This window comes from Osmerus eperlanus, chromosome 8, assembly GCF_963692335.1.
Source record: "Osmerus eperlanus chromosome 8, fOsmEpe2.1, whole genome shotgun sequence".
Classification (NCBI taxonomy): domain Eukaryota; kingdom Metazoa; phylum Chordata; class Actinopteri; order Osmeriformes; family Osmeridae; genus Osmerus; species Osmerus eperlanus.
The window spans coordinates 8,842,818-8,859,259 of record NC_085025.1 but is presented as its reverse complement, the minus strand read 5'-3'; the positions used below and the strand labels follow the sequence as shown (position 1 = coordinate 8,859,259).

The 16,442-nt window shown below is 46.7% G+C and overlaps 1 protein-coding gene across 2 annotated transcripts; it reads left to right on the top strand.

The window, feature by feature from the left end:
• Window positions 1–944: 944 nt before the first annotated feature.
• On the top strand, window positions 945–14,245 carry l3mbtl3 (L3MBTL histone methyl-lysine binding protein 3). 2 transcript variants are annotated; one of them, XM_062467857.1, is made up of 22 exons: window positions 945–1,023; window positions 2,793–2,920; window positions 3,008–3,137; window positions 3,299–3,479; window positions 3,593–3,737; window positions 3,819–3,906; window positions 4,555–4,649; window positions 4,845–4,949; window positions 5,144–5,279; window positions 5,644–5,735; window positions 6,287–6,438; window positions 7,206–7,282; window positions 7,372–7,457; window positions 7,712–7,822; window positions 8,218–8,332; window positions 8,461–8,563; window positions 9,870–10,016; window positions 10,248–10,316; window positions 11,045–11,124; window positions 12,630–12,808; window positions 12,930–12,992; window positions 13,876–14,245. In XM_062467857.1, the coding sequence occupies exons 2-22, from the start codon at window positions 2,813–2,815 to the stop codon at window positions 14,017–14,019; spliced, it is 2,406 nt and encodes an 801-aa protein (XP_062323841.1). In that variant the 5' UTR covers window positions 945–1,023; window positions 2,793–2,812; the 3' UTR covers window positions 14,020–14,245. The 2 variants fall into 2 exon arrangements, with proteins under 2 accessions (XP_062323841.1, XP_062323840.1); XM_062467856.1 differs by lacking the exon at window positions 945–1,023 and adding an exon at window positions 1,487–1,526.
• Window positions 14,246–16,442: the final 2,197 nt, after the last annotated feature.

Sequence of the window (16,442 nt, the reverse complement as noted above, 5' to 3'; positions counted from 1 at the left end):
GGTGCAGTTCTATGGGCCTATGTAAAGCCCTCTGTGTACAAATACTACGTTATTAGATTTATGGGACAGTGCTGAAAACCACACAGGCACCTTCACAATCGTTCCTGTATTCATTTAAAATAGTTGTCCTTAACGGGGGAGGGTTCTTTTATTCCCGCTCTGCCAGAGGTCCCCATGATGTGCATTAACACATTGTTGTCTCCACAATGTGATGATTGCCAAAATGCTCATGCACACACACACACACACACACACACACACACACACACACAAACATACACATACAGACTTGGTATATGGAAGACGAAAGGGTTAAGGCCTGAGATGTCCTGCCAGGGCTGTGTTCAGACAAGAGCAGTGTTCAGACTGGGGCAGACCCAGACCAGGATAATGATCAGAGCAGAGTGTTCAGCGAAGAGTAGCTCAGGTACAAGTAGCCCTCAGCTACATATCGGTCTAAATGGCTGAATGTTAGGGAATTGTCCAGGTGAAAACATTACGGAGACTGACATGAATCTGACATGAAAGTATGGAAGGACGCTTCCATAACTGAGACAGAAAGCTGGAGCACTGGGGGTGCACGTGACCGTGTTTTGTTCCGTACAATTGTTAAGAGTGTATGTTACTGATAGACTTTGTCGCATTGGATACATTTTAGAACCCGCTTTAGGGTACTTCGCAAGGGACGCTGTTGACAGGCTTCAAGCAAACGGCGTGTATTTTTAGAAACTAAGTGACATATTAGCTTTTCGTTCTTTATTCCTGTTAAGCAGCACGGCCTATTTCAGTCGCAAACACATCCACAAGACATACACTTGCTATCGCTGTTATTGTTCATACTACATTACGCAACGATCAAAAGTTACATCTTATACATATTGTGAGTATGTGCCAACTGAAACTTTCGTTACAGGCATCATGTGTTTCAGTCAAAAGCACCCACTGCAAACACTCGCTCCCAGCCATACGCATGCGCATTGACAGATGCCTGGGCAATTTGTCAGTACTCGTGGGAGAATTTGGGTAAGAAACAGACAAATTAAAACAATTGTACTTTATATAGGGATAATTAAGGTGGAACTATGCGTAATATAGCTATAACTAATCTGTTGTGTTGTACTTTCGCTTGGGGTTTATTGCGGCGCAATTTGCCAGAAACTTAGCCATAAAGTCCAAAACGACTGGACGTGTCATCAATAATATCAGCCAGGAAGAGATACAATGTGAGAGAGCGTGAAATGGATTGCAACTGAATAATACTACCAAAGAAAGGTCGATAATTATTATACAGGCTAGAGAATAGGTTGTGCTACATTTATCGTGTGGCGAAATCGTTTTAATAAGATATATTGTACTCTGGACAGAATCTTGCAGCGGTCTGTGTGCGAGAGAAGGACTGCGCAGTATTGCGCTTGTCTGATGAACCGAGCTAAGAATATTTATTTCTCCACGTCCTTCTAAACAGCTTTCCACGAGAGTTGAGGTATTATTTTTGTTCCTAATGCAACGAGTCTGCGGGCCTGCCGGTGAGAATTATATATAGAGTATATTCCAGCTCCGCCATTTTGGGGGACTGCCTTTAAAACACATTAAATAGTATCACAGCTCAGAAAAGTGCTTATATCAGATTAGAGGCATGATTGGCGGTTTGTAGAAACACTCCTATATCTAACACACCTTGTTGGAACACAAAGAGAATATGACGTTGTAGCGTTTAATCCCACTCGAAATTTAAAAAGTATAAGTCAGTGCTTGAAATTAATATCAATAACGCGCATAATCAACAAATGATCTACAGTAAAAAAAAAGAAGATAATCTGAAATGTAAGGGTAATAGATGCTTCACTGTAAGCAGCCACCATAAATACTTCAAGTATTATTTTTTTCACTAAAACACAAAGTATCGCATAATGCGAATCAGTTTTATGCAATGATGAATTGCGCCGCTAATTCATACTGGAAAAATATATTGATGTGTGTGCATGAAATAGAACTGACTTTCATATTTATTGAATACGTAGAGGATTAATAATCAATATTTCGTTGATAAACAGTAGCCATACCCGCCAGAATGCCTATACTACAAGGCTCAAGGGGCACATAGCTTAAATCACACACGGGAAATAAGGACCTGTTCAAACAGCAGACGTTGCATCAAACAAAGAAGATGTCGGATATGCATTAACCATAAATAATTTGTCATTTGCATGAATTATATTATTATTTGTAGGCTCCATTTTTGTTCTGAATTGCTTCCATTGTTGAATAGGCAGCTGAAAGTTTCAAGCGCAGTCGACAAAATAAGGGTGTGCAGCGCCATGCAGCGGTGGTCTTGCGTCAAGGGTTACAATGTAGCAAACGCAGAAGGCCTTCCGCTGCTGCTGCCTTTTCTAAAAAAACTACCATTATTGTTACATAATTACAAATCGTGCAACAAGAGAAGCATTTAGTAGCTTACGTTTCTACATTCGGCTTAACTCCGAAATACACTGCCAAATCATTGGTTTTAAAATGACATTTTCCTAAATTGTTGTTGTCACAATGAAGTTGTTTTTGTTGTTGTCACAACCAAGATTCAACTTTATTATATAAAGATTTAAGATAATAAACTGATGGCCCTCCAAAGTAGGCCTAATAGTTCTAAACCATATATCATGAGACTGGGCTCTTGTTAATTTAGGCAATTCCTACCACTTTCAGAATGCAGTGTTCTGTTAGAGTGTCAGATCACACTGGTATCTTTTTGGGGTTGTTTTTCTGAATGAAGTTGTGCGTGTTGTTTCCTGTGTCAGTGTGTAAGATCACTGTGATCATGTCTATGGAGGGGTCCAGTCAGGCAGCAGTGGCTCCAGACTTTGATGTATACGGAGCCATGGACTGGCAGGACGGGGTGGGCACTCTGCCAGGCAGCCAGCTCAAGGTAACACGCCTCAGATACTGGCTCACAGCTTCTCTATGTTGCTATCCAGTCCAACTCAATGTATGTGTGTGTGTGTATGTGTTTCAGTTCAGAGTGAACGAGTTTGGGGTGCTGGAGGTAGTTACAGATGAGGTGAAGGAGGATGCGGAGGAAGAAGAGGAGGGGGTGAGGAAGGCTCACGCCACCACCACCTGGGTGGTCCCCAGCTCCCATGAAGGTGAGAACACCTGCTGTTCTTGCCTTTGTCTGATGTCTTACCTTCAAGTCAGCACATTGGACAACCTATAATTGTACCATCTAATTATATATATATATATATTATTTATATCATCCCACAACCTCTCTCTTTTTCTCTTTCACTCTCTCGCTTGCTCTCAGAAAATATTCAGATAAAGGAGGAAGAGGAAAGACCAGACAAGGAGAGAACCGATAAGGAGAAAGTGGAGGTGGGCCTGTGGGGTCTGGTGTGTGTGCGCTGCAACAGGAAGGGCTCCAGCGTGGACTTTCTGTCGGACGGCCGACACTGTAGCCAGCGCTGTCTGCAGCAGGACCAGCAGGGGTGAGCAGATACATATATACACACACACCACTCCCCACACACCACACCACTTATAAGTCTCCCTGCTGCAATGGTCATGTGCTGCTGTGTGTTCCCCCCCCCCCTCTTCTCAGGGAGGCCAGAACAAAAAATGAAGAGTCTCTGTCCAATGGACAGCTGTTGGGTGTGGGACGTCGACGAACCAGCCAACCAGAAAGAATCCTGGAGAAGATGGACACCTCCCCTGATCAACCAGATGATGACGATGATGAAGACTATGTCAGTACTAAAGCGACAGCAGCAAAACAGCAGCATCGTATTATAAATGGACATTCTAATGTGTGCGTGCGTGTGCTACAGGAAGAGAAGGAGAGTAAGAGGCCTGGAACTCGAGGGGCTCCCCGCGGGCGCAGGAAACGCAGAGGAGATGCAGCTCTGCTTAGACACAGTGAGTAGACATGATGCAGCTCTGCTTAGACACAGTGAGTAGACATGATGCAGCTCTGCTTAGACACAGTGAGTAGACATGATGCAGCTCTGCTTAGACACAGTGAGTAGACATGATGCAGCTCTGCTTAGACACAGTGAGTAGACATGATGCAGCTCTGCTTAGACACAGTGAGTAGACATGATGCAGCTCTGCTTAGACACAGTGAGTAGACATGATGCAGCTCTGCTTAGACACAGTGAGTAGACATGATGCAGCTCTGCTTAGACACAGTGAGTAGACATGATGCAGCTCTGCTTAGACACAGTGAGTAGACATGATGCAGCTCTGCTTAGACACAGTGAGTAGACATGATGCAGCTCTGCTTAGACACAGTGAGTAGACATGATGCAGCTCTGCTTAGACACAGTGAGTAGACATGATGCAGCTCTGCTTAGACACAGTGAGTAGACATGATGCAGCTCTGCTTAGACACAGTGAGTAGACATGATGCAGCTCTGCTTAGACACAGTGAGTAGACATGATGCAGCTCTGCTTAGACACAGTGAGTAGACATGATAAAGAGGATGAGAGCAAGATGAGGAGCATGATGGTGGTGGGGATGGAGAAGAGAGCATGATTAGGATGATGGTGGTGGTGGTGTTGCAGCGGTGCCTTATGGAGGGAAGAAGAAGGTGTGGTGCTGGGCCTCGTATCTGGAGCAGGAGAGAGCTGTGGCCGCCCCCAACAAACTCTTCAAAGAGGTGAAGACACATACACACACACACAGCATGCACTGAAACACTCTTTTTCTGTCTTTTCTCTGTCTATAAATCAATACCCTTTTCTCCTCAATCCTTGTCTCTCTCTCTCTAACTCACGTGTGTGTGTGTGTGTGTGTGTGTGTGTGTGTGTGTGTGTGTGTGTGTGTGTGTGTGTGTGTGTGTGTGTGTGTGTAGCACCAGGCATTTCCACAGAGCAAGAATGGCTTCCGGGTGGGGATGAGGCTTGAGGGGGTGGACCCTGAGCACCCCTCCATGTACTGTGTCCTCTCCGTGGCAGAGGTAGGACTAGGAACTGGTAGGATCGAATTTTCTAGGAAGTGTTATTACCACATTAGGACTACCCAGAAACCTTTGTTTTGATATGTTTACTGCACTATCACCTTGTTACTGTGATGACTGTGTTGTTCAAACATTGTTATTGGAACTGTTATGTGAAGCTGGTTGGATTACTGATAATGGGGTTTTATATTTAGGTGTCCGGACACAGAATCAGGCTCCATTTTGACAAGTTCTCAGACTGCTATGACTTCTGGGTAAACTCCAACTCCTCAGACATCCATCCCATTGGCTGGTGTGAGAAGACAGGACACAAGCTTCACCCACCTAAAGGTAAGAGGTGTAAACATGCACATAAATACACACGTATACACACTCACACACACATTCCCCAAGAAGCTGAGGCTGAGTTTCTCGTCCCTGTGTCTAATCAACCAGGGCTGTTGGAGCATGTCCACTGTCATGTCTAAATACAATCCAGGGTTGCTGCAGTGTTTTGTATTCCTCCTGTGAGGTTTTTGGGTATACTTTTCTACTGAAGCTTTGTGAAGTACCGCAGGGAGGCAGGTTGCCCTTGGCAACAGCTGAAGGGGCAAACGAGGATAGTACTGCCATATCTTGTAATTGGAGAGCATGATCAATATCATCATGGATGGAAACATGCATGTGTGCGTGTGTTGTGTGTGTGTGTGTGCAGGTGTAAAGGAGCAGGATTTCAGCTGGCCAGCCTACATCAAGCAGTGGAAGGCCCAGGCTGCTCCCAAGGCTCTGTTTGATAACCACAACACGGTAAATACTGACCCCAGACCAGGTCATACACAAATCACACTGACCCCAGTCCAGGTCATACACACATCACACTGACCCCAGACCAGGTCATACACACATCACACTGACCCCAGACCAGGTCATACACACATCACACTGACCCCAGACCAGGTCATAGACACATCACACTGACCCCAGACCAGGTCATACACACATCACAATGACCCCAGACCAGGTCATACACACATCACACTGACCCCAGACCAGGTCATACACACATCACACTGACCCCAGACCAGGTCATACACACATCACACTGACCCCAGACCAGGTCATACACACATCACAATGACCCCAGACCAGGTCATACACACATCACACTGACCCCAGACCAGGTCATACACACATCACACTGACCCCAGACCAGGTCATACACACATCACACTGACCCCAGACCAGGTCATACACACATCACACTGATCCCAGATCAGCAACTACACGCAATGATGGCCCCAGACCAATATACAGAGTATGTGTGTGTGTTATACAGTATGTGTGTGTGTGTGTTCCAGACCGTCACACCCCAGGGGTTCCGTATTGGGATGAAGCTGGAGGCCATTGACAAGAAGAACCCCTCCTTCATCTGCGTTGCCACGGTTACAGACATGGTGGACAGTCGCTTCCTGGTCCATTTTGACAACTGGGATGAGAGCTATGATTATTGGTAAGAGCACACACCATATACATAAATCACACACACATACCATCTTCTCTCTCACACACTATCTCACACACACCACCCTCTTTCTCACAAATACACACACACACTGACACTTGGTAAGAATCACTGGAGGGGGCACCTAATAGGGGCTGGTTCTGTTGCAGACGTGGTCATTACTGTAGAGCCCACATTGGTCACTAGGGGGTGCTAAAACACTGCAGAGGAGGAGAGGTAAACCCAGTAGGAGCGATATAACATGCAGTCTCCTGACAATCCAGATCCCATCACCAGTCTTTACACTACAGCAGGACAAAGAACACACACACACACACAAACATACTCTCATTCTCACACACTCATAAATAATGTACACAAACACACACACACACACACACACACACACACACACAGACAGTGGTCCTCCAACATGAGTTCTAAAGCCAAACAGTAGTAATCACTTATCTAAGGACTCTCAACTGCCCTGTATCCAGTCACCATGGGGACGGTGCGCTGGGTTGCCATGGCTGACTGGAGGGCTGTCACCCTGCCTGGAGGCAGTGGTTCTCACTCAGATTCAGAAGATGTCAGGACAAGTCCTCCTGATCTCCCCTCCCCATCTCTGTCTCTCTCTCTCTCTCTCTCTCTCTCTCTCTCTCTCTCTCTCTCTCTCTCTCTCTCTCTCTCTCTCTCTCTCTCTCTCTCTCTGTCTCTCCTGTCAACCTAACCTGTCTGTGTCTGTGTGTGTTTGTGTTTGTTCTATCTCTTCCCAGGTGTGATGCCACCAGTCCCTACATCCACCCTGTTAGTTGGTGTCAAGAAAACAACAGAATCCTCACCCCCCCTCCAGGTACACACACACACACACACACACACACACACAAACACACACATGCAGACACACATACATTCTGTAGAACCCTAACATGTGTTCACCAGGCTACCCCAGCGTGAAGAAGTTCTCCTGGGAGAAATACCTGGAGGAGACCAGCTCCTCTGCTGCCCCTGCTAGGGCCTTCAAACAGGTGACATACACACATAGACACTTGTGCAGACACACATGCACACGCACACACAAACATGCGGAAACACACAAACATATGCACACAAACATTATTGGGCTCCAGAGTGATTCAATGTGACCTCTGACCTGTGCACACTATCATGGGTTTAGATCCGCTCTGTCCAAGCAAACTAAGTGCTAAGGAAATAAATGTAAATACACACACACACACACACATGTACCCAGTGTGAGCAGTGTGGTGTGTGTGTCTTGTAGAAGCCTCCTCATGGTTTCCAGAGGCAGCAGAGGCTGGAGGTGGTGGACAGGAGGAACCCTCAACTGGTCAGGGTCGCCACAGTAACGGACACGGACGACCACAGGATCCTGGTGAGACCCATCTCCTCTCTTTTCCCCCGTGTCCTCTGCTGCTTGCTCTGTGGAGGTGGAGAGAACCGCAGCGCCCCTGGTGACCATCTGGCAGGTGGTCCCCAGGGTCCCCTGGTGCAGCAGCGCATGTCCCCAGGGTCCCCTGGTGCAGCAGCGCGTGTCCCCAGAGGGCGCAGGTGTTTCCTCCACCTCCCCCGGCTTATTTTTCCTGGTGATAATTACTGTCCCTCTCCTCTCTCCCTCGCGTCCTTACGCACATCCTTCTCTTTCTTCCACTCCTTGACGTCCCCCCTGCCTTATCCCTTCCTTCTCCTCACTCAGAACTCTTCACTCGTAAGGTCATGTAAGATGTCAGCGTTTTCTAACAAGGTTCTATCTTGTCTGTGTGTGTCCAGGTGCATTTTGATGGTTGGCCAGAGGAGCTGGACTACTGGGTGGACACAGACAGCCCTGACCTCCACCCTGCCGGCTGGTGTGCCAAGACTGGACACCTCCTCCAACCCCCCATCTGTGAGTGGACTGCCTGCCTGCCTGCCTGCCTGCCTGCCTGCCTGCCTGCCTGTCGGTCAACCTGCAAGCCGGCCTGTCTCTCCTCACCTCTCCTCTCTTTTCTTCACCTCTCCCCCGCCCCACCCCAGGTCTACAGGAAGTGTTGGAGTCATCAGAGCAGGGGGGGTGTCCCACCCCAGGCTGTAAGGGGATTGGACATATCAAAGGAGCCCGCTACTCAGGACACCACAGGTATGATCAATCACCAGTAACTAACAAAGGGCCTGTCCAGTTACAGATATGCATGTCATTCAGTGTTAGGATGATCATTTTGGTTTTCCTAAAAGACACCTTTTTTTTGCCCGGGAAAAGGAGGGGGGTAACTATGAATGCAAACTTTAATACTGGGAAAAAATTTATATATATATATATATAATTTAATTAATTAACTTTAATTTGCTGCTACTGGAAAGCAACTGTTTGATGCCGAATACATAAATTAACAGGCCAATTTGGAGAAGGCAGGACCTAACAAGAAGGGTCAAAGACAATGCAAATATGCCTGCACACACAATAAAGTCTTATACCAGATGAACATCATAACAAGGACATGTCCGGGAAGAAGAGGAGGTATGGCCCCTCTAGTGTTGGTGTCAGGCAGACAGGTGACTGTTTTCTAGATGTCAGTAATCCAGGTGTCAGTACTGCTGATGCTTGATAGCTGAGCCCCGCTTAACATATTGTGTGGAGGCCAGCCAGCTGCAGATAAACACACACACACCAGATAGAAGAGAAAAGGAAGATCTCTCATTCCAGTGATGCAGAGTGATGGCACCCAGCGAGAGAGGGAGGAGAGAGGAGAGGGAGAGATGGGGAGCATTTTCTCTCTTTCTTACTCTCTCTCTATATATATCCTTTTCTCTTTCTCTCTCTCTCTCCCTCTCTCTGTCTCTCTCCGCTGTACAGTTAAATTGAGCATCTTACTCATCCTCTCATTTCATGTAAATGGGTTTGAGTTGTTTACTATAGCTGATAAAGGATGGAGAGAGAAACATGGGGAGAAAGAGAACGATGGAGAGAGAGGTAAGGAGAGAAGCAGAGGAGGAAAGGGCAGAGGCACAGTGACAGATTGTGTGCGTGTGTGTTTGTGTAAACACACAGTTTCTGTGCTTTCGTTAGAAGTTTGGTTTGGGGCAAATTGGACTAAATTGAGTTCCATCGACCTGGAATTAATTATTTCAACCTTGTCTACTCAGTGTTCTAGCTAGTCAGCTGAGAGAGACTCAGACAGTGGAAGTTTGTCATGATTGATTGATAGATGCAGTGGGTGAAAGAGGAGAGAAAGAGAGATATTTTTGAGAAAGAAAGTTAAGAGGTGGAGAGGGGTGAGAGAGAAATAGATAGGTGAGAGAGAGGGAGGAAAGGGGGAGAGAAGAGAAAGAATGAGAACATTGTTATTCAGGAAATGTTCTTTTGTGCTATCATACTCTCTGCCATAATTTGCACATGCACACACATGCAAACACACATCTCTAAACCCCAGAGTTTTGTGTTTCAGTGCTGTTGGCTGTCCATACTCAGACATCAACCTGAACCGAGACTCCTCCCTCCCGGACCGCCTCAGTGGAGAGATGCCTGGCTCCCGATTGGCCCGGACCAGGAGGGCGGAGCCACCACTGCCAAACACCCCACCCACCAACACAGAGTAAGAACCAATCAATGTTTGGGACAAATCTGGTTTTCTCAACTTCCTCAATCTCTCTATTGTAAAAATTAATAGCAATTAAAGGTAAATGAAAGATTAATATCAATAGAACATTTATTTGTATTTTATGCTATATTTTTGGTTTCACGATAGTTTAATAATATTTTCAATATGTTTACAATAGTGTTCGACCCACATACCTTACAACCATAACTCTATATTGTAATGCAGTGTGGGTACCTTGGCAACCAGCATGGAGCCGCCAATCAAGAGGCCTGCGGGCACAGAGCCCAAGAGGAGGTGAGCTCCATGGCAACACTGAGACTACCGGACACTGATTGACCTTGTCTCTCTATCTCTCTGTACTATCTCTCTTCCTCTCTCTCAATTTGATATAGCATACTGACAGTTTATTTCTCACTTTTTCCCTCACTATAACATATACAATATATACTGTATAGTACTGTGTGTATTTATACAGCTGTCTTGAACTCAAACTAAAAAGGTTGGAATTATTTAATGATAAGATTGTTTTACTGTTTGCATTGTTAAGGAATGATCTGAACTCTTGAATCAGACCAGAATAGTCAAGAACAGATAACTGAGAGAATGTTGGATCTGCAGGAACAGAGGTAGACTGTCAGCTCTCTAATCTTATGATGATAGAGAGCGAAAGAGAAACTGAAACAGAAAGAGAGAAATAGAGAGAGAGAGGGGTAACGACAGAAGGGGAGCGGGAGAGAGAGAGAGATAAAGAGTGGGCTGGCACAGCTCTAATTAAGGCACCTAATGACCATTTAGTCTGACCTCTCATCATCTCCTCCTCTCTACCTCTGGCATGTCACACATTCTCTCTCCCCCTTTTATTCAAACTCTCACACTCTCTCCCTCCCTCTTTTCCTCATAATCACTCTCACACTCCCTGTCTCCTTCTCCCTCCCTTTCTCACATCCGCACCACCCCCCCTCTCCTTCCTCCCCTCCGCTCACACACACGCCTCTCTCCTCCTCCCTCCCTCCCTCCCCCAGGGTGGGGCGCCCATGCAAGCAGAGGAAGGTGGAGGAGGAAGAGGTGGAGAGCGAGGTGTCCTCAATCACAGAAACGAAAGGTACAGTCTCCGCCACGCTCCCCGCTCTCTGCCTATCACTCTTTCTCTATCTACCTCTCTCCATCGGTCTCCCTCTTTATCTCCCTCTTCATCTCCTCTTGATGAGACAGCGGGCCATCTCCAGTGTGCCCCTCCAGCAGGGTGTGTGAGTGTGCTCCTTATCCAGCAGCCAGAGGGTTTGATTTGTATGTCTTCCACGGAGCAAGGCTCTGATAATGGTCGGATTTCATTCCTCTCGAGTGGGGTTGTTGCTGCTTCAGTCTCATCAGCACACACGTCGAGCGCACCATACCAGAGACAGTGTTACTGTACACAAGGCTTTAATGTAGTGTTGATGCACTGGTGTGTGCCATGGGCCCCCTGTCTCAACATCCCACACTTGACTCGCTCCCACGCAATGTCTCTCTGCATATGCCTCACATCTCTTTCCCTCTCTATCTCTCTCTCCATCCCTCTGTCTTCCTCTCTCGTCATGCCTCACATCTCTTTCCCTCTCTAACTCTCTCTTTCCCTCCCTCTCTCCTCATGCCTCACATCTCTCTCAGCTTTCCCTCTTTAATTCTCTCTCTCATATTTTCTCTGGCCTTTATTCTCTCTCCTTCCCCCCCTCCATGTCTCCTGGCCAGGGTAGGGGCAGGAGTAGAAGCAGGTGAGAGGGTGGGGGTTTGAGAGAGGAGAGGGTTCATCCCAAACTTGACTGAAGCTCACTTTACACACTGCTCAAACACAACACACCCTGTACTCGTCTGTTATAGAGGTGCAGTGATATTCCGAAGATATAAATTATGGAAATGCAATTATGCTTTGTGGTTAATCCCCTGACGCTGGAAGGAGTCGTGTGTGTGTGTGTGTGTGTGTGTGTGTGTGTGTGTGTGTGTGTGTGTGTGTGTGTGTGTGTGTGTGCGTGCGTGTGAGGGTTTGGCTCCAGAAAGAACAGATGATGTGATTCAAAACAAACTAATCTGATGCATGTGTAGAATCGTGACGTTACCATGGGAATCAGAGTGTTCCTCAGTCTCAGAATCACTAGTATGAATTATCTCTTTCTCTCTTTCCCTGTCTCAGTTTGTCTTTTTCCTTCTGTCTCTCCACATCCTCTGGCAGCATGTATCTACATTCTATCAAACCTTCAGATTAACTGTGAAGCAGTTAAACACCTCCCTCCACCAGAGCTGTCGCTGGCAATTATCTCTCAAACCTCCATAAACAGTGGAGGAAGCTAACAGCAGTGTTGACGCCTCAAGCAAGGAAACGACCATCATTGAACACACACACAAACTCTAGTTAGCTTAAAGTGTGATTAGAGAGAACATTAATATTGTTGCACGAATGGTTCTAATTCACTTTTGTCAGAGACAAAGTTTTTACTATGAGTTGTGTGTGGACTTGTTAAGCTATTCTTTTGGGGGGCCCTCAAGAATACTGAAACAAGGAAAATGTGAAATTATGAAGACAGTTTCTTGGTCCCATAGCAATACAAATATGTGCATGTGTCTCCCATCTAGAGCTAACTCTTCAGCAGGCGCTACATCAATCGGTCTTCCTGCCCAGCCCCACCCCTACCCCCTCCCTCAGCCCCACCCCCTCTCCCAGCATGCCGTTCTGCTGGGACCAACATAGCAAGCTCCTCCCCACTGTGGAAGGGATCACTGCTAGCAAGGTGGCAGCCTGGACTGTGGAACAGGTAGGAGACACACTAAAGAGTTCTACCTGTCTGTAGTCTGTCAAGGACCTAAGGGTCTTGTCTGGAGTCTGTGTAATACCTGGCCGGCTGTTTAACCTGAAAGGTTGACCATGTTCAACAGGTGTCTGAGTTCATCCAAGGTCTCCCTGGCTGTAAGGAGCACATACGCACCTTCAGAGAGGAGGTACAGCTCATACACACACGCAGTCAAAAATACACACAGACAGACAGACAGACATGCACATCCAAATTGTTCTAGGAAAGAAGCTACACGTTCCTGGTAAGGTTGGTATTGTTCTGCTGCTAAGCTCTCCGTGGTACCAAGACCTGTCTCTATCTTTACCTCTCTCTGTCTCTACCTCTTTCATCTCTATCGCCATAGCTTTATCTCTCCTTTTCTACCTCTCCTTTCTCTCTCTTTCTCCACCGCTCTCTTTCCCTCTTCTTTGAACTCCCTCTATTTCCATATTTCCTCTCTTTTGGAAAACGAGAGAAATTAGTTATAGTGTACAGAACTCCAATGTTCCCTGTTTAGTGAAAGTTCTGCACAGACAGGATTCTAGTTTCCGTACTGTTCCAGAGTGCAGAGAGGTTTAGACTCTCTGATCTGAAGATCAGGCCTTTCCTGCCAGCCTGGGAAACGTCAGCTGTAATTAGCCATGATACGGCTGCTCCACGCTGTCTGTTCTGATGCGTCATTAAAGGTAGAATATGATCCTCCGGCGTTTCAGTCTGAATGTGAGTGTTTAAATGTAGAAGATGACTCAGGGGCTCCATCACCTCCGCCCCTAACAAGGCCAGGGTCGTTAGCACAGCCGTCATGAGAGATGCCTAACGAGCTGTGTGTTTGAAGTCCTGCTGATCCCATGCTGGCTGGAGAGTCAGACACAGAAGCTTCTAGAGCAGGAGAGAGGTTGCTACCTGGGTGCTTAGAGGGCGTATGTCTGAATAAGACGCTCCTATTTAAATTTGTATGGTTTATCTTAAACTCTCCTCCCCTGTCCTCCTCTTTTCAATGATCCTTTATGCCCCTTTCTCCCCTCTCCCCTCTCCTTTCCTGTGAGCAGCAGATAGATGGAGAGGCATTGCTCCTATTGAACCAGGTGGACCTGCTAAGGATTCTGGGTATAAAGTTGGGTCCTGCCATCAAGATCTACAACAGCATCCTCATGTTCCGCACCGCAGAGGAGAGAGCCTGCAATGAACTCTGACACTTTCCCTCTACCAAGCCCAGCCAATCACCAGGCCTGCTGCACTCTGGGCAGCCAATTAGGAGGGCCTATCATTGACTTGCTAACCAATCAAGAAGCCTGTGGAGACAGGAAGTGAAGCACAAAGATCCCGCCTGTGTCTCCTGCACATATGACTTTATTTCACAAGTTATGATCTTAAATGTAATCTAGTGTCTGATACAGCCATTAAACCCACTAAGAGGAATATTCCATTTGTGTGTGCAATACCTAGCCTGCCCAACACCCTGCCCTGTCTGTATGGGTTGTCAGGTCATAGTCTTCCAGCCAGCAGGAAGCTCCAGTCTTTGGCAAGGGAGACCACACTTGGTGACCCTTGTCCCTCGCAGTACATGTAGTCTCAGACTCTGGCAGACTGCTTGTGTGGTCCGGAACAGGGAGCTGAGAGAAATGCTGATTCCTCCCAGGCGCAGGTTTCTGGAAGCCATATCCAGTGGCTCAGCAGCTACCTTTTAAGCTTCCTATTGATTTATCTCTAACAAGCCACTTTATCTATGCTGTTCTATTGAGGTTTATGAGGTGAGAGGCCCTCCAGCTAACAGCCTCGACACTGGCCTGGTCTCTCTCTGTGAGAACCAGATGCATAGAGACTCTTAAGAGGGATCTGCACGTCTGGCCAAAGCAGAATACTGTAATATTTTCTTAGAGCCAGACACACTGGGCTGGATAGAGCCAGACACACTGGGCTGGATAGAGCCAGACACACAGGGATGTATAGAGCCAGACACACAGGGCTGGATAGAGCCAGACACACTGGGCTGGATAGAGCCAGACACACAGGGCTGGATAGAGCCAGACACAGGGCTGGATAGAACCAGACACACAGGGCTTGATAGAGCCAGACACACAGGGCTGGATAGAGCCAGACACACAGGGATGGATAGAGCCAGACACACAGGGCTGGATAGAGCCAGACACACAGGGCTGGATAGAGCCAGACACAGGGCTGGATAGAGCCAGAGAAGTGGCACTGGTTGAAGGAACCTTCATATAGCCTGGCATCTCTCCCTCCAATGCCTGCTAGCAGGACTGACAGTATAAGATGTTTGTGTGTGTGTGTGAGTCAGAGAGTGAAGTTTCTACTACATGCGTTCTATTTTTCCCTGGGTTATTAATATGGATGCTATGGTGACGTTAGCTGTTGTTTCCCTGCTGCACTACAAGGAAACAAGCTTTATCTAGCATCCATCCCATGACGGGGATACACCTCCTCTTGTCAGGCTCCATGGTGAAGAGAGGACCACTTCCACAGTACACCCCATCCACGCTGGAAAACCTTCACCCCATTGTGTATCCCAGTGTTTATTCTGTTAGCTTTCTCACTTGTTTCTTGAGGATCAGCTGCATAGAGTCTAAAATGCAGTTTGGTATTTCCTGTGGACTTTAGTTTACAAGTCTGAGAAGCTGCACGTACTCCCCCACACGCACACAAACACAGCCAGTCCCCAGCCTTCTCTCATCCACTCTTATACTGGATTATATTGTTGCCAAGAACAGAGGATGTATCCCCCACTGCAGTGCACACACACACGCACACTCACACACTCTTACAAAAAAAACGAGATATATGTATACATTAAATACATCAACACACATACTTACAATGATATGCTGTCTGGCAGGTACTTCACTTTCTTGTAAAAGATCCTGAAATTAGAATAATTTATGATATCTCTGTGATCACATGTCTGTCATTACAGATACATAAGAAGTCATAAGAAGTGCTTACGACATAAATGATGCCTACTGTTGGACATTGAAATTAGATGTTTTATTTATTTTTACTGTATCTTTGGACAGCCTGTGTCTGTATTCTGTCTGTGGGACAGTATGCCTGGTTGGCATTGCTGACACGGTGTCTGGCAAGAATTAATGAGAGATTGTGTTGAAGTGGATTGTAATTTTTTGCAGTGCGAATACCTTGGAGCCTTTTGAAGTCCTGTTCTCGCTCTGCTCCGCTACTTCTCTCCCATGGAAGAGGCTTGTTTGCATAAACAGGGAGGGGGGGGTGAGAGGGGAAGATAGGAGATGAGAGAAGGGGGGAGATAGGGAGAGAGAAGGCAAGACAAAAATTGCGGAGGAAGACGGATGATATCAGAGGTCTGCTACTCTGCCTAGCCCGTGGTGAGGATAAGAGGATGGAGGAAGAGAGAGATAAGGGAAGAAGGTGGAAGGGAGATAAGTAAGGAGAGAAGAGGGAGGAAAAGGGGAGATATAAGAGAAGGGCTAGTTTTATAGAGACAGATTACACAGAGAGAGAAGATATAAAACAGAGAGAGTTATAGAGGTCCCTATTGTGTCAGAGGGTCAAGTCAAGCTCCAGGGCTCTTGGAGTAGAAACACAAATCCACACACATACACATCCACTCTCTCTCTCTCTTTCT